Source organism: Oreochromis niloticus, linkage group LG22 (genome assembly GCF_001858045.2).
Source record: "Oreochromis niloticus isolate F11D_XX linkage group LG22, O_niloticus_UMD_NMBU, whole genome shotgun sequence".
Taxonomy (NCBI): Eukaryota; Metazoa; Chordata; class Actinopteri; order Cichliformes; family Cichlidae; genus Oreochromis; species Oreochromis niloticus.
Genome location: NC_031985.2, coordinates 15,345,135 through 15,368,767, shown reverse-complemented (window position 1 = coordinate 15,368,767; position 23,633 = coordinate 15,345,135). Strand labels below are relative to the sequence as shown.

Genomic DNA, 23,633 nt, shown 5'->3' with positions numbered 1-23,633 from the left:
TGTACAGGGAGATGGCCACAGGCAGGAATAATTTCCTGTGTCGTGCATTGGTGCATTTGGGTAATCTCAGTCTCTCACTGAACGTGCTCCTGTGCCTGGCCAGCACGCCATGGAGTGGGTGGGTGGGTGGTATTATCCAGCATTGTCCTTATCTTGGACAACATCTGCCTCTCCGACACCATCTTAAGGGAGTCCAGCTCCGTCCCCACAACATTACTAGCCTTGTGGATAAGTTTATTGGGTCTGTTGGCATCTGCGACCCTCAACCTGCTGCTCCAGCATGCAACATCATAGAGGATGGCACTGGCCATAAAAGACTCATAGAAAATCCTCAGCATTGTCCGACAGATGTTAAAAGACCTCAGCTGCCTCAGAAAATAGAGACGACTCTGGCCCTTCGTGTAGAGTGCAGCAGTGTTTTTTAACCCAGTTCAGTTTTTTATCTATGTGTACTCGGATATATTTATATTCCTCCACAATGTCCACACCGTCTCTCTGGATTGAACCACAAGTGACAGGTTTTCTGGTTCTCCTAAAGTCCTCATTCAATTCTTTGCAGCATGCAACATTATAAGATCTTTGTGATTGATTTTTATTTTGTTTTTAAAATTTTATTTCTGGCTCTTTAGACCTTTATTTGACAGGACTGTGTAAAGCAGAAAGGGTGGATGAGGGTGAATGCAGCTATGGTGCTTTTAAAATCCGGGCTTCATGGGGTATATACTGTACTGCCTGGGAGCTACTTGGCTGCCCCATCATCCGTCCCTTTTCTTAACCACTTCTCCAGCTTAGGGTCACGGGAACCTATTCGAGCTGTCTGAGGGTGTGAGGCAGGGTACACCTGGGATATGTTGCCAGTTCGTCACAGGTGAACTGATGTGAAAAGGCAAATAAAAATAGGTAGAAACCATAGCCTATGATAATTGGTAAATTTTTGCCTTTACCATCTTAGCTTTTTGAAACCGCACATCACAAGAGAGGCGTGGGTGTGACTGAAACTAAGCGGCACTGCTGGGACCCTCCTTATGGACATCAGAGGTGACCCTAATGTACAAAACGATCATCATTTTACATTAAATAAAGATTGAGATCATAAACTCATCAGCTCCTGGTTATTTACAGGAGGTGCCCCCTGTTGGCCATTTGATAGAATGCAAGTTTAATGTATTTGTGCATTAGCTTCACATTTAAGACACAGAAATCATATCCATTATTCATATATAATATGTGATTGAAACACACATATTAACAATACCTGTAGATGCCTTTAAAAGAACTGCATTTTAAGGTGGTAATCTTGACCCTTGTGGGTTAGCTGTCACTTTCCATTTGGCCTCAGACCTCTATCCTACCCTCTGTTCAGCTGAAGCCTAAAGCCCACCCGTAAAGCTTGTGGCGTGAACAGGTAGTAAACATAAAGATCAGAGTAGGATGCAGTGGAAGCAGAAGGGGGATGGGCAGAGGAGAAGCAGATAAATGACTCCTTCATGGTAATGTCTGGCTGCTTTATGGGGCGTCCTGGCTGTGAGTGATAGCCTTGCTCTCGTTATCTGTCGATTGGGGTAATTGCTGTTTGTCGGAGTCTGGCTGACGGATGGTGATGCAATCTGCCCGGAGCTGGAATGGGTGGAGGGGGGAGGTTACGCTCTCATCACTCTCCACAAGTGTTTTTATTAGGAAGCACATTGTGTGACACTATGTGTTTTAACTTAAGTGTCTTTGAATGTGTACATTCCCTTCTATACATATGAGCAAATATGAATTTGTGCCTTTTCGCTTTATGTGGATGTATACAAGCTATTTATTATCTTTTAATGCTCACTCCCATGCATGCAAGTGTAAGCTAGCTGCAGTCTTTGCATATGTTTGTGAGTAGAAGCAAAGTTTATCTGAGCGTGTGCAGAAGTCAACAGTGTTTGCATAAATGTTTTAGATGCAATCGCCATAATTCATTGAAGCCTAATGGGTTGCGATTGCTCAATCTCTGTGCTGCAGACCCCTGGTACTGAGGAATGTGATTGTGCATATCAATTCAGGGTCCCCAGTCAGCCACATGTTTCTGCTCCAGTAAAAAAAATAAAATAAAAAAAGGACTGAATTATCTCGTCCCCAAGTGACCATAAATTGCAGCCATTCATTACTGGTCACACTCCAATTAATGGAGGAAAACTAGGAATATGACAAATAAATTAGCTAGCAGATAATTTCTCGGAGTGCTGATTCAAATACAGCTTTGTGATTTGAGTAGCTTTCACTTTAGCCAGCTTTCTGTAGCGAGTGGTGTCCAAGTCGGAGGGAATCAGCCTCCTTTCTGCCCGCCTGACTGACTGATTGGCTAACCGATTGACGGACCGGCCGGCTGTCTGGCTGAGTGACGGTGCATTTTGCAGAATGGAGTAAGAATGATTCATTGCGGCTCTCTGGACTACTTGATAATCATTCCATCTGGGGCATGGGACAGGCTCTCTTGTCATTGGCACATCACTCATCCTTACTTCTCTTCATACAACCCTTCCCTGCGCCATCTCTCCATCCTTCTATGCATCCCAAGGGCCTTGGAGATGACCCTCCACCTTGGAGAGGGACTGTAATGCTGGACCTCTGTGACATGGCAGAACCCAATGCTTTCTCTACTCCATCCACCCCCCTTCCCCTTGCCCCACTCCACTGCTGTAGCCTGCCACTGCCACTCGCCTCGCGTTTGATTTAATACCAGCCTAAGTGTGAATAAATTCCTGTCACAGCCCATTAAGGAGGCCTTGGAGAGATCTGGCCTGTTATTAATTCTCCACAGCTCCTCTCTTCCTCTCCCCTCTTTTAGTTACTATCTCTCCCACTCTGCTGCTGCTGCCTCCCATGCCCCCTCACCCTCCTCCTCTTCCTCCTCCTCCTTCGCTCCCTCCCTCATTGCACACTGTTTTGCTTTTTTAATACCCCGTTAATTACCGTGTCTGTCCTCTTTATTCAAATAAGAAAAGGAGAAATTAAAAGCAAGGGGATGTTTGTAATTTCAAATAGAACAGGCATCCACTGTCTGGCTTTGCTCTTCTCTCCTCTCTGGACCTGTCTGAGCTTGCTGCCGGCTCGGTGTATATAATGAATTCTAGTGTTACTGGCGCTTAGTTTTATCTAAGAGCAGGCGCGTATTCTGCCGAGGCCTGATGATAAACAAACGCAACCACCTTACTGTAATAAGACCAGGAGAGAGGGATACTGCTTGGCTGGCAGATGTTCTCGCTGTGTTTTTCTTTTTTAATTTCTTTTGCTTTGCTCCGATTCCCTGTCTCTGTCCTTTTTTTGTCTACCTTTCCACTCACGCAGACATTACTCCCCCTGCTGTGCTCCACTTTCTCCCCCTCCTTTTCATACCTATCTCTCTCTCTCTTCTATCCCTCTATCCCTGTGTCCCTCTATTCCCATGCTCTCCAGCTATGTTCAGGGTCCAGAATTAGTACGCTGTGCACAGCGGGTGTCCGTACCTCTGTCTTATTAGCAGCCTCATATGTGGCCCATTAGCGGCTCTTTGTATGCCGAGGGCTTTTTAATTGTTTTGCTGGGGTCAGAGGGGCATTGTGGCCGCAAAGCTCTTGCAGGGGTGGTATCAGAGCGTTTATTTGGGGAGGGTATTTTGCAGCATTTTGTTGCGTTTAGTTTCAAATGTAACCCCAATTATTTCTGTTTTGTGTTGCACTGTTTAAGGGCTATGTAAGCAATTAGAGAAGCAGAGTTTTGCTGCTATTGTTTGACTGCTGTTTACTCAGACGACAGCCATGAGAGTTGGAAAACCTTGTTGTTCAGCTTGTATTGTGCACATAATTTGCACAGGTTACTTGTTCAACTAAAAAAAAAGCACATTAAGCCTCTTATATTTTTTTTGTGTGCTTTTGAAACTAATTTTAGAGAAAACTGGAAAATGTAGGATGCGCGTCAGAGGTTAATTTGTGTGAAAGAGCAAAGGTTTTAGTAAAGATGAAGATGGTCAGTAAAGAGAGATGTCTTTAATTTAATATGTAGGAGGCTAGTGCTGGGGCACTTTCAGGTCACCAGGCTTTCACTACAAGTCTGAGTAAAAGTTTCAACTTATTTATAATGTAAGAAAAACAAATCCATTCTTTTAATGTAGATTTCTGTAGAATCGTTGATTGTTGCAGACAGTATTTATGTAAAAAAATGCATGTCTCTTAAAAGACTGAGGGTTTTTTTGTCAAGGAAGTAATTTGTATGGTTGTGTGCTCCTTAGTTTTCTCAGTGTAGATTATAAATAATAGCAACAAGCGAAGCTGTCGCTGAAGGCATGGTACAAGAGAAGGTTGAGGATATACGGATGTTTGAGGACAGAGGTTAGGATCCTGATGGCCAGAGGAAAGAAGCTTTTCGTTTGCATCAAAAATAATAGCAAAACAACAGTGAGCATGTACAGTAACATTACAGGACAGCACAAGTTTAAAAATGGATTCTTTAATAAAGATTACATCCAGTTTATGCCATATATGCTTTCAATCAATGTTCAAGTACATGTGGGAGGAGGTCAAGTTATTCTAGCTAGCTGCTAGGCTCCATAATATCAGAATCCAGCCTACAGTGCATCATGTCTATCTTCTCTGATTTATCACATTTCATATTAGTGGAGACTGCATGAAACATAATGTCTGAAACTTGGTGTTTATTAATGAGGTGGTAGGAGTAGTAGATGTGGTGTAGTAAATGTAGATGTGTTGGGGTTTTAGATTGTTGTGGTTGAATAAAGCGCCTCCATTCTTTTCTTTTTCTATGAAAGTCTGGAGGAGGCTTTTGTATCAATCACATCCTGGGATGCACCTCCTCCTATGGTGCAAGCTTACAATAATGTGCAGTCCAGCATCGTGCATAGTTTTAAGTTTTATTTAGAAAAACTTCAAACTAAGGCGGATGGTAGATGTGCTTGAGTTTTAACAAATTTGTTGTGTAAACTTATGACTTACTAATCAAATCAAAAAACACAGCCACATCTGTCACTCTCCCATTCTCCACTTTTCGACTTTCTGTTCTCTTCCACTGAAGAAACATGCGTTGTTGTTTACTATTTGTGTTCTGTTTTCTCCATTCATGTCTGTTTGCTTTTGGTTGCAGTTTTCTCACACTTTGCTGTTACTTTTTATTCACAAGTTCAACTTTGGATCAGACATGTCCTTAGTGGCCAAAATCCACAAAGTTATTTAAAGTAAAGGTCAATGATTGATCTGTTTAACTTTGCATCTTGCTCTGTGGCAGGGGTTTGTTACCTTTACTATCAAAAGAGCCATTTTTGAGGATTTGTTGGGTTTTTTTACCCCAGAAATCTGTCTGGAGACACAAAATATTTGAGCCTCATATTTAAGGTGATACGGGCTGTAAGTATAAATTAGGGGCAAATACTACTACTTGTGACTACGCAGCAGTGGGTTATTTGTGATAATTTGGTAGTTTTAAGTGGATTTTCACTACAATAATACAGGTTTTTAAAATGATTTTTATTACTGACAAATTGAGAAGTGGAGGTAAATTAATATCTATTAGCATTTAACAGGAAATTTGAGAACAGGAGGAGATGCGAATCTCTGTATGGTTGCATCAGGAAGGGTATCCAGCATTAAACTGGGCCAAATCGACCATGCAGACCTACCCATTGTGGTGACTCCATCCATAGAATGTAGCGGTTAATGTAGCTTTAGGTATACTTTGAGAGATAATTCCTGTAATCTCTGTTTGTGCAAATTAATCAAATTAAAACTAGATAGCTTTGATAATAAATTTAAATAAAACAGATTAAAAGCTTTTAAAATATTAAAACCAAAAATTGTCCAATCACAAATCAGGCGAACAGAGGAATCCATTTCTCTTAAATCCTCTATTTTCCTCTTCAATGTTTATTTCTTGAAGGGAGTCAATATGGATACATCCATGCTAACCACTGCTATGAAAGTTCAACAAAAGTATAAGGCTCCAAATGACAGACAATTAGGTTTAAAAACATTTTAAAAAATTGAATTTATCATGTACAGAGTCACTACTAACAATGCTGAATACATGCTTTAAAAAATAAACAGTGTTCTGTTATCTCAACCTGCAAGAAATCAATAAGCTTACACCACTGTGAGGTGTCTGTTGTCTGTTCACCCTTCCACTTTTCATAACACTTGCTACTCCTCCTATTGATCCTCGTATTGATCAAAGTTAATCAAAATTACAAAATGACCACCTAATGGATCTTTAAATTTTGCTCAAGGTTACATTTGATGCTTTACGAGTAATAGCTTGTAAATTGTGATGGATGAGGAGCTGGATGGATGAACGTGTCTGTCACTGACGTTCTGGGTTTGTCAAATCTGGAGGTGGGAAAAAGAGCTACGTTTGGTTCTGGAGCTGAATGGTTGTGACCTCCTGGCCCCTGCAGACAAAGAAAACTTGTCAGTTCTCTAGATTAGATTATTGGTATTGAAATTATTAGAACACCAGCTCATTTGAGATCCAACAGGTCGATGTTGAGCAGAATGAAGAATAAGGTGCTGAAAAGCCAAATGTAATTTCCCCCATGCATGTGTGCTGGGATTGGCTGGGCTGGGAAGTTGTTTGGTTTCGATTGTTTTGCAATCTACTGTACAGGGTGAGTTACAGTATAAAGGGCAGTTTGTGTGTGCTCGGTTCAGAGCATATGGGTTTCCAATTCAGCACTCAGCAAAATATGGCAGCTAATATCAGAACCGCGAAATTGAGGAGTAGACAACAAACAACAGCAGCCTCTCCGGTGTGCTGTGTAAGGGATGCGAATGGTTTGATAAGGTGCATTTGTTTCCAGATTTAGCTGTAGTCAGGGTTTGTTGTCAGGAGCTGATTGAGGATCTGTGCTGTGACTGCCAAAGGGCATGTTACATCACCCGAAAGCCTGCTATGTTTTGTTTTGCTTCAAACCCTGTCATCACTTTCCATTCCACTTTTTATTTAGTAAAGGGAAAGCTGCTTGCTCTGGAGCTGGTAGAAATGTTTACATTTGAACTTCAGAAACTGCTTTCTGTGTATGTGAAGAGTCTATTAGAGTTTTGATGAGGGTGAGGCACAAGTAACAGGCTGTTACTCTTTTTAAACTCTTCCCTGCACTCAGTAAACAGCATCTCCTGTGAGTGCATTGGAGGCTTTAAATTGAAATTACCTCTCTTTTATCTTTCCTGAAATCTGCCTGCCTTTCTCTTTTTCTCACCCTCCCCACACTGCTGCTTTCACTCTTAAAACGATGGAGTTAATTAGAACCGATATTACTTTTTGGAGACGTGCCACAAGAGAGCTGATTTTAAGTGTATGTGAGTGATTGTGCCAATTTAACACATCACTGCGTCACATGATGTTTTTCATGTATGAAGAACTGTTTTTGGCACCTGAAGAACTTTTTTTTTTTTTGTAATTTCGGAGGAATCCTCTACTGCCCATTAAAACCCCTTGAAGTATCATGTTTACTTAGAGTGTGAGAGGAGGTGTTCGGCTTGGCCTCAGATGATATAAGCTCTGAGAGAGATGAAAGAAACAGGTCCTGTCTGCTCTGAGATTGAGACGGCGGGGTATCGCTCTTCAAATACTGGCTTCAAGCTCTCACTTCTCACATGTTCACACAAACCCATTAAGTGCACATAGCATGAGCAATTTATATGTTTGAGAGGTACAAACAAACACTAATAGGTAAATAAACAGAAAACTCACACATCATCCGCGACAAGCCAACTCTGCAGCAAGCCTGCAGGTGTCAGCTCTCCGAAGCTACTTCCACATTCAGCTCTCCTCTTTAGACCGTGTCAATAAGCTAGCTAGTTAGCATCACAGGCTCAGCTGACTGTAACTGTTTACATTTGTGTCTCTAGGCAGAGCCTGATATTGTTCAGTCAAAACAAGTCACTCTTTTTGATTGCTGTTAATATGGGAATATTATGGGAATTGATATTAACATGGGAATTGTGAATATGGAAGTATAAAATGGCTGGACGGATTTCTTCCTTTTTTTGTTTTGATGACAGTTTATGAAAGAAAAAGATAAAATATCATATATACAAAGGTGAATAAAGTAAATGGCAGTACAATATATGCAGTCATGTGACAAAGAGTTTTCAGTTGACTCTTTGGCAGCCGCAGTTAGCATGTTACATGTTAATGTTAATGAGAGTCCAGTTAGAAAAACACTGAACAAGGCTGACTTGTTTGGAAGGATTTCCAGGGGAAAACCTCGTCTCTCTAAAATGAACATGGCTGCACTGCTTTGCAAAGATGCATCTTAACAAACCACAAGGCTTCTGTAACAATGCACTTGGACAGAAAAGACCAAAGTGGAGATTATTCACCATAATGCACAGCGACATTCTTGGAGAAAACTAAATACAGACAGAAACACTTCATCCCAGCTGTCAGGCACGGTGATGGTGGGTGATGATTTGGGCTTGGTTTGCAGACACAGAACTTGGGTGCTTTGCAGACAATGAGTCGACCCTGACCTCTGTATATCAAAGTATTCTAGAGTCAAATGTGAGGCCATCTGTCAGTTTGGCTAAAACTGAGTAACTCACTGATACCAAACATGACAGTAGATTTAAAGCAGAATAACAGAACTGTGGAACAAAATTCCTCAACAATTTGAGAAACTGATGATGTCGCAAATGATTAGATTATTGCTGCTAAATATGGATCTAGAAACTGCTGTTTATTTCGTTTCACATGACCACAGAGAGTCCTGTTGAAACCTTTTTAAAAACACGATGGTATCTTTGTCTCCGTCATAGTAAAACTCATTTTTATCCTTCTTGTGGTCTAGCCTAGACCTGCTATTTTTATTACTAATTTCCCTAAGTGGTGTGCAGTTTTTTGTAATCATAGGGATTTTCTAACTGAGAAAGTCTAGTGTGAAAATTTTTATGGTCATTTTAGAACGGAGTTTATTGCAGTTTATTACTATATTTACAGGATTCTGCCTCTGTATACTTACCAGCCATCTTTAATAGGTACATTATCAAGATGATTGCAAAGGTGAAAAAATGCTTAGAAGCAAGCAAGAAGAAAGTGAAGTAATTGGGTTTTTCTACTATGTTCTGCAGAATGTTTCAGAAGCGTGCCAAAAGCTTCTCTCTCCTCTACTAAAAACATGCACCTTGTCTATTTTTGATGTGAGTCATGAAAAGCTGCACAGCACAGCTGGAGAACAGGGGAGGAGGTCAAACAAAAGAGCAGTCTAAAGAATATGCTCAGGCTTTTTAAATAAAAACGTTGCACAGACCAAGCAGGACACAGAATGTAATGCATTCGTCCCAGCATGTCTCTGCCACTATATAAATACAGTTAAGTGGAATTTAATATCACCCACCATCATGATTTAAAAATAATATGGCATTGTCCTTCATAGCCATGCATTTGTTATGTAATGTTAATGTCATGTTGTTTTCTAATCTGTTTGCATTCTCTTCACACTGCAATCTGCTGCAGTTGGCAATCAGTTCAGGAGCTCACATGAGCCAAATAAGACTAGAGAAGATATAAGAGTACCGTGCAAGTGCCTTTGTTCGCAAAAAAAGAAAATGAATTAATAATTATTCAGTGAAATCAACACTGATGTGAAATTTTGCCAGAGGTTAAGTTGCTTGCATGGTTGCCCATCAGTAGTTTTAAAGCAACAGCACTTCACCCGCTCAGCCCTCATTCATTATTTTTGGGAACCAAATCACAGAGGAAAGCCCGATCGATGGGGCTACCTGGCAGAGACTCAAATGCTTAGGAGAGAGCGAGGAGGCGACTAGCCTCAGATACTAAATCGATTGCAACCATTCTGCATCAGTCGGCTGACACTGCAGGCTTTCCACCTCAATGCTGAGGATGTATTGAAAGAACCCCGTTGGTAGGTGTATGCAAGGATGACAACATGGCTATTGTATTTCTGCCACTGCTGGAAGAGAAAGCTTTTATCTGCTTTCAGAATCCCTTTAAAGGCCTTTATTCCCCTGAGACAGCCCATGCTAAACACAAAACACACTCGCACTTAAACCTTCCCATTGAGGAAAAAGCCATAAAGTTTATAAAGTCAATTAAGGCTTTTTTTTAACTGATGTCAGGCAAATTAAAGCTGCCTGGCCTTGCTCCCCGTGGGTATACTGTCAGATGGTAAACCAGGGCCCATTTAGCGTCACGGGGTTCCCCAGGCAGGGCACAGAGCAGTAAGCCGCTTACTTACCCCCAACTCACTTATGCTTTTTACAAGTTCCCGTAGAGTGGCAATTTGTTTTTGTTTTATCAGCAAGTGACATTTTACTTTGGTGGAACATTTTTAATACACATGGACTCACATCATCAAGTGCAATCTGGAAGCATTCATGTTAAATTGTTCATTCAGAATCGTATACATTAATCAGCTTAGGGGAATTTACTGCAGCAGACTTTCTAAAGCGGCGCTAATCACTGTGAAACAAGAGCTGCAATGTCTAATTTGGACAGCAGAAATCAATGAGTTTCCTGCTGTGTCTGCCCCACGTATTGACTCACCGTGTATGTCCAATATTTGTGAGCTCAAAGCGATATGAGAGCAAATACATCATATATATGCATGAAGCATATAGTTTAGTGGTGCAATGTGAACTATATTGTTTATGTGTAAAAATTTCCATCGTTAATATTTTCTATTTGGCAGCATGTGATACAGTTGTGATGCTCTGTGTTCACATGTTTGTGCTGGCGCATACCATCGAGGTTGCATCATGAATATTCTGTCTGCTCTCCAGATGCTGTCAACTGGACAGCCTCTGGCTAGGAGGCACAGATGCACAGTGGCTATGATATTAAACAGATGCAATAGCTGAAACTAGACTGTGCTTTTGAATCTTGAATGCTTTCTTAGGTAAAAATACATACACAGGGAAAGGTAGGAGCGGGTCTGCACATACAAAAATAATCAACGTCTCACTTTTTCAAAAACTGATAAAATGTGAATGTTTGTTTTTGTACTGTGAGCCTGCCTTTAGTACAAACCGGGCATGGAGTCAAGCCGAGCCTGTAATTCTGGCACATCAGCTGATAACAGCTGATCTCAGCGCCAGTTCACAACAGCTGATGGCTCAACTGATACCCTCCTGCACATCCTCTGGCTAATCTCATATACTGTGTGCTTTTTAAGTTCAAGCTTTAGCCTGCCTACTGCTGCCGTGTCCTCTGCAAGCCGCTTTGCCACCCAGCCCCCCCTCCTCCTCCTTCTCCTCCTCCACTGAATCAATATCCTGTTTATTATAGCCTCAAATCTATATCACAATTTTGCAGTGAAATTTGCAATGATATTTAACATGATATAGAAAATAAATACTGAACAATGTTTTCTGGGTGGGTGCCGCTTGCAGGCAGCAGCATTTACTTAGTGCAAATAAATGAAGGACTTTTCATCCTTCATCAGTGAGCTAGTGTTAGTGATGACAGTAAGTTTAAAGTATAAATCTACTGAAACAAAGTGCCAGCAGGTGAAGCATTATAGCATTATGTACAATGATACAGCATAAGCCCACGTAGTGTTTTCCCTAAATATTTTAAATAGAAGTATTAAAAATAGCAGCTTAATTGTTTAGTTTAACAATAACTAAAGTAACTTAACCTTCCACAATATTGTCACATAAAAAATGATTAATGAAAAATATTTTCTACCTTTTGGTCACTCCGTTGCCATTCTTTTAGCAAGGTCAGTCATTTCCATCCACTGTTTGCTCTACCTGTCAGATGAAGTGCACCTATCAGCTATTGCATTTGATTCTATGTTTTTGCCTTGAGTGGTAAAACAAGCTTGTTTTTAGTAGCTCCCTTTACAGGTAAAAAAAAAATCCTTAGTAGGTGATGACATGGGCTCTGGCTTTCCAGCATGTCTAGGCTTGCCTCATTGTTAACAAATTTCCCACGTGTGGGACTAATAAAGGTTATCTTATATTGTTTTGGGAATAATAAAAGCGTGATGTTTCTATGTCGTTGATATTGTGATGTGACAGTTTATCGCATTAAATGTCTAGTGGATGCTATGATATGATATGGCATAGCCTTTATTTGTTATAACTGATGCCTGCTCTGTTCCAGACTGGGGGTCCTGCTGCTAGGACCTTCCCACACCACAAATAATAAATTAATGCAGACAGATTAAGAATCACTGTAACTTTTGACTTAACTGCATCTAAATGAAATATAATATAACTCACATTTAAGCAGCTATAACAGAAACTGTGTTACTAGGTAATGAATTCAAACAAAGTATTTGTCTGAATGCTACAGGAATGTTAAACAAAGCATGAAAAGATAAATAAGTTGAACAACCCCGTTTTTAAAAACTATATTTTTTGATACAGGTATCATTTTTCAAGTAGTCCTTGAATAATTTCCTGTTGGCTTTACAAATAAATATCTCGACTTGTTATTTTTATGCACATAAAATGCAATCAGCAATCAAACAGTGTAGGGAAATTCTCGTACCTTACTAAACATTTTAAGGTGATGTAAGGAATCTGCGGCTTCAGTTATGCAGCGATTAATGATATAATCAAAAGGACAACCCGTAGCCTCACTACACTCACGTTTTCAGTCACGTTGCTGGCAGTTTGCCACATATCACCAGTGGACTTAATCTGTGCACCACTTTGTCTACACCACTTATAAACTAAGTTCTTAAAGGAGTTGGTGACTGCAGATCATTGCAGCTTATTTTTACTCATGCTGCATATTCTGTGGAACAAGCTAAATGATTGATTACCCAAGCCATTTTCACTCACTTGTAATAAATATGCAAAAGTTAGGTTGCGAAATTATCAGTAGAAGGTCCCAAAAAGATTTTATGCTCATCAGCGTTATGGCTGCATGGACAGAGATTATAGCACTTTAAGAACAGAGCCTGGAAGCTTTTACTGTAGACACTGTCGATGCTAAAAGTGTTGGCCCCATGAGTTTGCTTTGTCCTAATTCTTCTTCCTGAAAGAGAGTTACAATTCCTTCAGGAAATGAGTCATTTCTACATAATTTAGGGGATCACTGGATTCTGGGAAAAAAAAGAGCACCTTTACACATAGCTGTGGCTCTTCTCCATGTTTCCTGTCACGCTTGTTATGAATAATAAAATTTAATTAAATTTCACTCCGGCGCAGGCACCCAATCTCAATCTCACTGTCTGAGGATAGCCACGGAGTTTGCTTTAGCCTTAGCAAACCTTGTGGAAAAGAAGCTGGTTTTGTTCACTTTGAGGTGGGGGCTGGGCGTTCGGACGAATATATATCAATGACTGGCTAAAGCCACTGCTAGCTAGACTATTTGGGTAATTTTCTCATGATTTATGTTGTTTTATTTTAAAAGTTATAGTAATCTTCAGCGCTGTCAATAATTACTTTATAAAGCACAGTTGCTGAATAGCCACAAGGTGGTGCCTTCTTACTTTTTAATGTGTTAAGCTTTAGTTGAGAGTTGTACACAGGCACTGTTACATATATTGCCCTGACACTGCATGGTCAGTTTACTTTACTGTAGAACAAAGCACCATTCTAACTGCCTTCAAACCAGTGTTGCTGATGAATTTCTGAGCTAGCAGGCTAGCCCATGCTAGGTAAGCTAGCAACATGTAGGTAGATGGTTTTTCCCTTTCTTTATGTCTTCCTACTTGCTGGTTTTCTGTGCTTTAAAATAAATATTTTTTGTTATCTTGGTAATTTTTTTTACATTCTGGCAGTATTATGGTATATTATTATATTTCCTTTATATAGGTTTGCAGTGCTCTCACTGGCCACTTCATTAGGTACACCTTGTTGGCACTGGGTTGCAAACACTTTTCGATTGACATGACAGACTTACACAGTTGCTGTTCCACCACATCCCAAAGGTGCTCTATTGGAGATCTGGTGCCTGTGGAGGCCATTCGAGTACAGTGAAGTCACTGTTGCGTTCAAGAAAGCTGTTTGGGATGACCTGAGCTTTGATACGTTACCTGGTTGGTTAGTAGATGGGCACACTGTGGTCATAAAAGGATGGACATGAATGATGTTCAGTTAGTACTAAGGGATCTGAACAAAAGCAGATATTGAGACTCATCAGACCAGGCAATAATTATCTAATCTTCTATTGTCTAATTTGGGTGGGCTTGTGTGAATTGTAGCCTCAGTTTACTCTTCTAGATGACTGGAGTGACACACAGTGTGTCGTCTGCTGCCGGGTCAACGTGTTGTACATTCAGAAATGCTTGTCCACATACCTAGCCTAGCTATAATGTCGGTCCTTAAAAGGATACCTGCTTTTGGCTTAGATTTAATGTCACTTTTGTTGAGGAATGTTTTTGACCAAAGTCAAACACAAGGTTTGTTGGTTCTGAATGCTGCTTTGACACAAACTCCATTTGGACTGATTCTTCCAAACCACCTCTTAGTCTTGAGTAAAACCTTTCTGTATCTTTACCTCACTTGGTTCATGGTGTGTGGAGGAGCTGCCTGAGCCCTGTCTGCAGTGAAAGCTCAGTACAGTGTTAGCACAACCAGATGGGAAGCACAAGTCTCTTTTTTAAACTAACTGGAAAACCATAAATTTGGAAGGCAGTACATTATGATTGGCATATCATCCAGTTCTGGTTAAACAAACAAACAAATAAAACAACACCCAGAAAGTGATTTTGCATTATTTTTTCGAAGGAGTAAGAGTATGAATACCTGCTGCTCTCTCGCTGGACCGACAGTGTTTGAAGGTTTTAATTTATTTTATGATGTATTATGGCTGATGTCAGGCATGATGAAAAAGATCAAAGGATTTTGAGTGTGTGGATGGTAATAGTTGCAAATGATGATATAGAAGTGGTCTTATGTCATGAAAAATCATTCATATGACTGTTTAAAAAAGGGGAAAAAGGTCTCCCATCTTCTCTTCTCTTCTGTAATCCCTTCTCCTCACTCACAGACACTTACACTTGTAATTCCCAGCCAGATCCATTGGAGTAAAAGCTGCAATTTGAGTTGCCGGCGACAGACCGGATTAGCAGAAGAATCCTGAGTGAAGGCAGGTTTTTGCTTCACTTGGTACATTCCTCTGTGTGTGTGTGTAGTATTATTTTTTTTTAATTGAAGTCTTTTCTTTCCAGCCCTTCATCAAAAAGCACACAAGAGATTTTAATATGCTCAAAGAAGTGTGGTGGTCGTGTTTTTAATTGCAGATGAAACAGGGTAAATGGTTAAAAAGCAGGTGAATACTTCATCCTATTCACACAGTAATATAATTGTCAGATTAGCTCGATTTTTCTGTAATGTCTAAGGGATAAAAATAACCCCTCCCCAGCCAGCTTTAACACAGAAATAATGCAGCAGAATTAATTCATATAGAGATGGCAATTATCAAGCTCGATAACCCTGGAGACGCCCTGTTGTTTGATGGCCTACATTCGACAAATCCCGAGTGTTTACAGATTTAGGTTTTGTGCTGAGTTGTTGCGCCTGACTGTTGATGAATGCCGTATTGAAGGTGCGGAAAGCTATTCACTTTAATCGAAAGCAATCTCCAGTGGGCCTACACTGATGTGAATGTATGAATATATTTGTCACTAATGGATTTCAGGTCAGGGAATGTCCTTTGGTGGCCTGAGTCAGAATCTGTCTTGACATGACACACAGATATAGTCGTTAGAGCTTCTCTTGTGGCAAAGTTTCAGTGGAACTGAATTTTAATGTAGTGATTTCGATGAAAAATTCATTTTTTTTTCTCCCCTTTTACTTCTGTCTTTCACTCGTCTACCGGGGACGGCAGCTTTGATCTAGTTTGGACGAGTGGGGCAGATGGGGAGCGTGATATAGAAAATCAGAGAAAGGCAGACAGGGATGGAAGAGACAGAGAAATATCCTTCATCCATTAAACAAACTGGCATATGACTCGGCAACCAAGACCTCATGTGTCCACTCTCCATTTCGTGTCCTTTACTTGTACATCTCATCATTTTCAGAGATATTCAGCCGACCTCTGAATAATCAATGGTCATTTTCTCCTTGAGATCCAAACTGGTAGTTTTTTTTTAAAGTTGATGGTGAATAAGGCACCAGATACTGTCTGGATAAAAGCTACAGATACTGATGGATCTCATCAGTGTGTGTGGCTCAGAGGATGTATAGGATGGGTTTTTTTTTCTTTACAGAGCAGCAACGTACAAAGACACAGTTACTGTAGCTGCTCGTCTTATCAGTGTCACTTTTATATCAAAGAACAACACGAGAATCTTATGAAGTGCCTGAAGTATAGAAGGGAACATGAGCATATTATACAGTAGCCCTGGGAGGTCAAACGCATTGTAACTTAATGGAACGCCAGCAAATAGAAAAATGTGAAAACACAACATAAAGAGACAATAACATAACAGATGTAATGAGTTAACAGCTAATAGCAAACATCTATATATGACCTCCACTCAGTCCTGTAAAGGTTAATATACTACATTATAGATATATTACATATCACTCCTGCACGCACAGAGTCGCACTCTTTAATATTATATATAATACAATAATGTTTTTGTTCTTTCTTTTGGTTTTGTTACTGTTTTGTTCTGCTGTATGTTCTGTCTTCTTCAAAATAACGTGTTTTTTTTTTTAAAAAAAGCAACATTTTTAAAAAAAATTAGCTCATGCTGCTCTGTGGCTCTGGTTCTCCGTCTTGCTAAGAATGTTGTTTTCTTTTTTTTAAATAGAAATTTGTTATTACTTTGTATAAATCAGAGGTAAAGTACAGCACAGACAGGTACTCTGACATGTCTTTCATACTTAGTGGAGGTTACAGGGATGCGAATTGGATTTCTCCCACTGCTGCCAAAATGTTTAATCTCTTTAGATGATGTGTTCCCAAAACTGTGTCCGATAAACAGCTCCGTGAGTCCATGTGACTTGTTTACAGGGCTCGTTCTGCGTGCAACTGGACTGTGCTTTGAAAAACACATCTCACCCCGGCCTGTCCTCTGCCCAGATGTTCTGCAAGTGCACCTGAGAGCGTCCTGCAGTTGGACATTAGCATGACCTTCTCTTCCTACTCTCAGATTCCACACACACACTAACAAATTCACTCAGTTGGCTACACATACTAGCGATGCACTGACCTGACTTTATTCTCTCTATAAAAATCATATTTATTTGACCTTTACTGAGTATTGATTCAGTCTTTTTCCAAATCTAAAACCTGTCAACCTCTGCCATATTCCCCTTTATATGCAGTAAGATGAGGCGGTTGTTACATGGCTCTGGCTGCAGTGTTAATGTGTTCAAATACAGAACCTGCAAACAGCACCGAGCTTCTGTGATAAACGGTGATGGCGGCTGCAGTGGCTCTCTGTCCACACAGCAGATAAAGTAAAAGCCTGTTTTTGAACGTAACAGCGTGACCTGCGTCTGCGTTCTCCTTTTGAATCATTGATTTCTGCAAACCACAAATGTCTTGATTCTGATTTTTAAAGTCCATGCCTTCTGGTACCTTCTAATAAGAAATGCATTCTAAGTAAAAGCAGTAAAAACTGCGGATAAGTCACCTGCACGACAGAGACTGATGCACACAAACACACCCTTATCCTCCCACCCTTTCCATGTACACACACACACCATTATTTTCACTCCCCTCATCTCGCTGCTTCTCTTCTGGGCGTGCCAATCACCGTTTCTATCTCAGGTCGCTGTTCTTTTAAGCTCTTTTCTCCACAAAGCCGCAGACTACTACCAGCGTTTCCAGGTTATAGGAAGCAGGTAGGAAGTCTCCCAGTCTGCAGGAGGCCCTCGGAGACAGGACTCAGACAGCGGTTCCTTGTTTACTTTCATGAGTTGTTGACTGGCCAGCCTGCAGCGGCCGATGGCCTGTCAGTGCTCTTGCTGTGGATTGAAAGGACATCTGAACATTATTGTGGGTCCGAACATTGAGAAACGAGGGAGCGTATTTGCTGGATTCCTGAAGTGTGTGCAAAAAGCCTCGTAATTCAGACAAAGAGGACACAGTTCAGAGCTCCATTCCGCTGCTTTGTTCTCTGTAGTAAACCCTTTCTCCAAATATTGCATTATAGGTGTGAAGGATTAGAGTTCCGCTAATTATGAGGTTATGAATGGAATTATATCTCCCTGAGGTTGCCGAATCATTACTGTGATAATAGCAGTCTTGTTATTCATATATCAAGATATGCCAGCGAGCCTTTTATAATAAATGTGCTGTGAAGGCTTTGCTGCCTCTATAGTCTTATTTCCACTGTGAAAAATGTATAATTTTATTGCCTGCTTTCAAAGAAAGCATAGGGCACAATTTTGTGGAAGAGTCTGTATTCAAAAGTGAAGACAAAAAAATGCATCTTTGAAGCCATATGTGGCTGTTTTATTCTTAAAAAGCAAGATGAAAAATATATTTCTGAGTGCAGCTCCTTTTTTAAAGCTTCATGGAGCAAAAAGTGTTTCACTTTTTAAAAAAAGGGAGCGACGTTGTATTCTTGGAGCGAGATTACAAAGACTCAGGGTATCGTCTCATTAATACGGAGTAAATGACCGAGTTATTTCAAGACTTGCTTGTCAGATTAATGAGGCATATCCCTTTTAATACACACTCACTGCCATCTTCTCACACACACACTCACTTAAGACTCAAAGTGTAAGTTGGAGAGATAGAAGGTAGGATGGAGTAAGAGAGCTTGAGATGCTTTTAGAGCCCCCCAGAGAGAGGGGAAGAGTGAGGGGGAGAAAGACTGGAAGGCTTCCAAATGTTCCACTGTGGAATATCTTCAAGGACAATCAGCTAAACAGTTGATATTAAAAGAGCTGTGTGAAATCGATTGCTCAAGGTGTTATCTGCGCTGCAAAAATGGCTGGTAATTAGTCATGGCTAAAGGAGTGTTAGCGAGAGAGTGAGATGGATTTAATCTTAATAGATTTCACTGCACTGCAGATACAGTAGCTCCTGAGTGAAGGAGCTCTCCTCTTTCTCTCCCCCTCACTCACTCTGGATATCTATCAGAGGAGAAGCGGCTGAGCGAATCGCTGTGATGTACTGCTGCTGCTTGATTTGCCCAAACCTCCAAATGGCAGAGTTATTTTTTCAAAAGGCAGCGCACATTTGGCAGCTGTACTCACTTTTATTCTTCTGGCTCTCCAGCAACAGCAGCTCAGGAGCTATTATTTGTTTATGTATAAAGCTTGGGCAATGAGGCACTTCAGTCCATGGCAGCTGTTGACTTAGAGATCTTGGTGCGGCATTTAGAGGCAATCAGCGAACAAAACCCTGAGTGACTAACTGGGAGATTGTGTTGTTTGCTGCTCTGTGATGTACCGGTCCCCTCCTGAAGCAGGCCAGATGTGTGTGTGTTAGTTTAGCGATTAGTGGGGCGAGGATTGATGAAGTGAGCTGAAGCAGGGAGTGTTTGGGAGAGATGTCAGCAGGCAGGTGAGGAAACTTTGTTTATTGTGTGCGAGAGAAATACCTGGAGTTAAATGTGGCTTTGAAGCTTTTATTAAGCCTCCTGCCATACACATTTCAGAAAGAGGAGGAAACCAAACACAATGTTCAGTCCATCCACAACGCTCTGCAGTTAATTTCCTCAAGGGACCTCAACTGGGGTCTAATTCTAACATTTACTCGTACCAGTAGCAGTTCATAAAAAGATAAAGAGATAAAAAATAATATTGAGATGAATTTAGTTCGTTGGGATGGCCCTCCGCAAGAGTCCCAGTTTCCCTTGGGAATACTATTAACATTTGTCCACTCCTGATGGTCCAACCCTGTGTTGATTTTCCAGTCTGGCCTCTGACATGAAACTAAACTGAATTAAAAACAAAAAGTCAAAAATGAAATGCCATTACTGCTGGAAGTTTTAACATGGGAGTCTGTGAGGACTGGAGCCAGCCTCGTGTGGCCTTTATAGAGACTGCACTTTTTGGCTTTATTTTTCAGCCTCACAGCTTTGTTGAAACCTTTTGAATATGTGCATAGAGTGAGGTAGACACTCAGACACATTTATTTAAATTGAGATTTTTGAATTACTTTAAGTGGAAATCTCACTTCCTAAAGCAGGGGTGTCCAACTCCAGGCCTCAAGGGTCAGTGTGCTGCAGGTTTTAGATGTGTCCTTGATCCATCACAGCTGATTTAAAGGCTAAATCACCTCCTCAACATGTCTTGAAGTTCTCCAGAGGCCTGGTAATGAACTAATCATGCGATTCAGGTGTGTGGACCCAGGGTGAGATCTAAAACCTGCAGGACTCCGGCCCTTGGAGTTGGACACCCCTGTCCTAAAGATAAGTTGGTTTGTGAATTCTCTGCCGTTACATGGTTGTTGAATTATTTGTTGGTTTCATCTTGACCACAGTTTTATTTTCACTCAATGAAAGTGACATTTTGTGAGTTTAGTTTTTTTCTCAGGTTTTCTGCCAGTATATTCGAAGCCCGGTAGCTCACTCGGCTTAAACTGACGCCCTGCTGGGTCTAAGCAATGGGCAGTTTGTATTTTGAATATGTTTTTTGACATTAGGAAATGTAAGGTTAGTAGCTAATGTATTTTATTCAATTCTTCACTTAATGCGGTTGATTATGAATTGTTCCGCTGACAGTTATAATCACCACTTAAGCAGCTGTACATCTGAAGTCTAAATTAGAGAGAGCAGCACCTACACAGCTCTTCTGTTTCCACAGACTACACCGTATATCAGGTGGATAGTGCTACATTAACAGAGTTGTAGTGACTTAACAGCTTTTCAGGTGAAAAACAAGCTTCTTATTCTGCGCAGCTCAGGAAACAGGCAGTTGCATTTAGTGCTGATTTTTCTCCACAATCCAGGACGAATTCTCACAATCAGATGCTGATTACCTACATCACTCAGCTTCACAAAGGAACTGATGCTAATTAGTAAATGTGAGCATGTTAATACACTAAAATAGGATGTTGAACAAGGTAAACATGATGCCTGCTAGATATTGGCATCGTTTTTCTTAGCAATAAGATTAAAACTACCAAAATGTTTAAGTACAGCAAGGATCTTAGTCTTTTAACCAAAAGGTGGGGGGCTCCGTAGTTTATGACAGACGGGGATTAAATGGTTCATTGTTGGAGACAATTTTCAGCTGCAGAGCAATGCACATTTTTTATTTTGCCGAGCATTTATAGCAGCAGGATGGTGGATGAACGATTGACTCAAATTAACCCTCTAGGGTTTCACCACGTACAAACAACCAGAAAAGCACTCAGCTGTACTTTTGTTTGTCAGAGGCCAAGTTTGAAGAAACAAAATACTTTATTTCATTGAAAAATGAATAAAATATTATAAATTCACTTTCTGGGCTACCATTTAAATTATTGATAATGCTATTTTGAGTTTACCGAAGCATGGCGTGCTTAAAAAATTATATCCGCAACCTGCTTGTGTCTTACAGTGCAGATTTTTGGAGGAACCAGTAAAATACAAACTAAGTCCCTCGAGGGTTAAAACGGGTTGTTTATCTTAATTAAGGAACAAGCTGCACATTGCCACCATGTGACTCATTTTGTAGGAACAGTTGAGCCCTGAAGAACAGAGGAATAAGTGACGTAATCCTGCGCCTTTTACCGTAACGTTTCTCTAAACCACACCCAAATCTGGCAGTGATTTTTGACACCAGCCCAAGTATCAGCAGTGTCCCCACTAAAAGCCTTTCCCACTCAAAAGTTGTGTGTGTGTGCGTATTTTAACATTTTATTTCCCTTCAGAATAACTGATTAATAGTAATTTCGAAAATATGTGTCGAGCCAGACTTTGTGGTTAGAACCTGCTTGTTTTCTAATGGGAGCGGCAAAGTGGCAGCGTCATTAGGAGCGAGATCACATCTGGAATGTATTTTTCCTCAGTAGCATTTGTTAAGTAATTTATGTATGTTACAAGGATTTACAGTGTTATAGGAAATGGTATGAATCAGGAGTGTTTGTGTTGTTGTGGGTAGTAGCTGCAAACGAATCTGTAATTATTTGTGTGTACATATAATTGCTTTGTTGTCTTTACACTTTTTAAGCAGGCCTTTTTTTCAGTAACCAAACTGCTTGCACATTTGTAGTTATTATTGTTTTTGTATCTAAAACATGTTTTTTCCCCTCTCTTTTCTATGTTTTTCCTGCAGAAGTTGAAGCAGAAGAACCAGCACCTGAAACAGATCATGGACCAACTCCGCAACCTCATCTGGGAGATCAACTCCATGCTGGCTGTCAGGAGCTGAGCCACACACACACAAACACACAAGGTGCAATCAGAAAGTTTAGAGACGTTATCTATAAAATCTTTAAAATTAAAGTAGTCTTTAGGACAGGCTGCATCTCATCCACAGTTTCCAAATAACAGCTGTTTTAATGTGAAGCTCATTTTGTGAGCAAGGATGATCCAAGTAAACAGCTTGTAGGGACCTACTTGTTCAGCAACAACACAATGCATAGGGTGGGTAGCGGGTGTGTAAGTGTGGCCAGAGAACCTGTGCATTGTCACCACGAACCACCGAGCTGCCATCGTGCCAGAGTTTGTGTTGGCTGAATCTTCTTCCTCAGGACGTTGCTGCAGATGTCATTGACAGTCTTGCACTGTGAATGAATTCACAGTGCACACACTGAATGTTGAAGAAAACAATGGAAAGCATGCTCTTTGTTGTGTACTTCATGCTTTGGCACTTTAGGTTCTACTCCTGCAAAAACAACCTGTTTAGTTGTTAATGCAAAGCAAAACAGCCAACTAAAATCGATGATCTGCGAGACAGATTTTGGCTCATTCTGGGGTCTGTTGATAGATCTGCTTGCTCTGCTTGCAGACTCCGAGACACTGTGCCTGTTTCACAGCATAAATGTGCACCTGCACGTGGATACAAAAATATCAATGACCCCTGACTCACAAAAGTTAATTCAATCACCCGTTCGCATTCACATAATCAATGTCTCAGTCAGTTCTTTCTGAACAGGCACAATCTCAGAGTTTTTTGATTGCACCTTGTATGTAGGGCATCCACAGGTACACATGGACTACAGATAATGGATTGGTGATAGGTTCTTAAACTGGATGTATGACAGGTTACCCAAGACTGGCTGAAGCAGCGCTTTACAGAAGGAATTGGTACTTTAGCAATATCAACGGGCTTCTAAAAGAAGACATTAAAGAACAGAGGATACATGAGAGGAGACAAATGAGGACAAGACATCCCATGGAGGAGCCAGGGGATGGAGGGCACCGATGTCATCAGCATGGCAGAAAACATTCTGTCTACCTCGACATTCAACATTACAATCAGCGTTTTGTTTTGTTTTTCTTCTCTCAGTTAATCTGAAGAGTTAATATGTTTTATCTGTCTGTAGCTGCTAGCTCAATAGAGGGTTTATGCCTGTAGAGAAATTGATATATTCTATTTAATCCTTATATTCTGTTACATGCCTATGTTACAAATGTATATTGTACCTGAGAACTTCAATAAGAAAAAACACTGTGGCAAAATCATGAGTCTTATTGTGAATATGTTGATCTTTTTAAACTGGATGTTAGCTTCTATTTTAATCCAACCGATTATCTGGTTCCAATTTTCATTTTCTTTTAAGTAATGGGGACAACACATGTTCAACAACACTAGTATGCCAAACATGATTTTAGTAAAACGGCTTATTTACATCCGCAG

General features: G+C 40.5%; 1 protein-coding gene across 3 annotated transcripts in view; it reads left to right on the top strand.

Annotated features, from left to right (window-relative positions):
• med30 (mediator complex subunit 30) overlaps positions 1-23,458 on the top strand; it is a 47,714-nt gene extending 24,256 nt beyond the window's left edge. For 2 of the 3 annotated variants that reach the window (XM_005452715.4, XM_005452716.3), the window contains exons 5-6: positions 22,107-22,190; positions 23,038-23,458. In XM_005452715.4, the coding sequence (XP_005452772.1) occupies positions 22,107-22,190; positions 23,038-23,109 (156 nt within the window). In that variant the 3' untranslated portion in view covers positions 23,110-23,458. Of the gene's footprint in view, positions 1-22,106 lie in introns of all 3 variants that reach the window. The other variant, XM_003447163.5, reaches the window with a different exon arrangement.
• Positions 23,459-23,633: the final 175 nt, after the last annotated feature.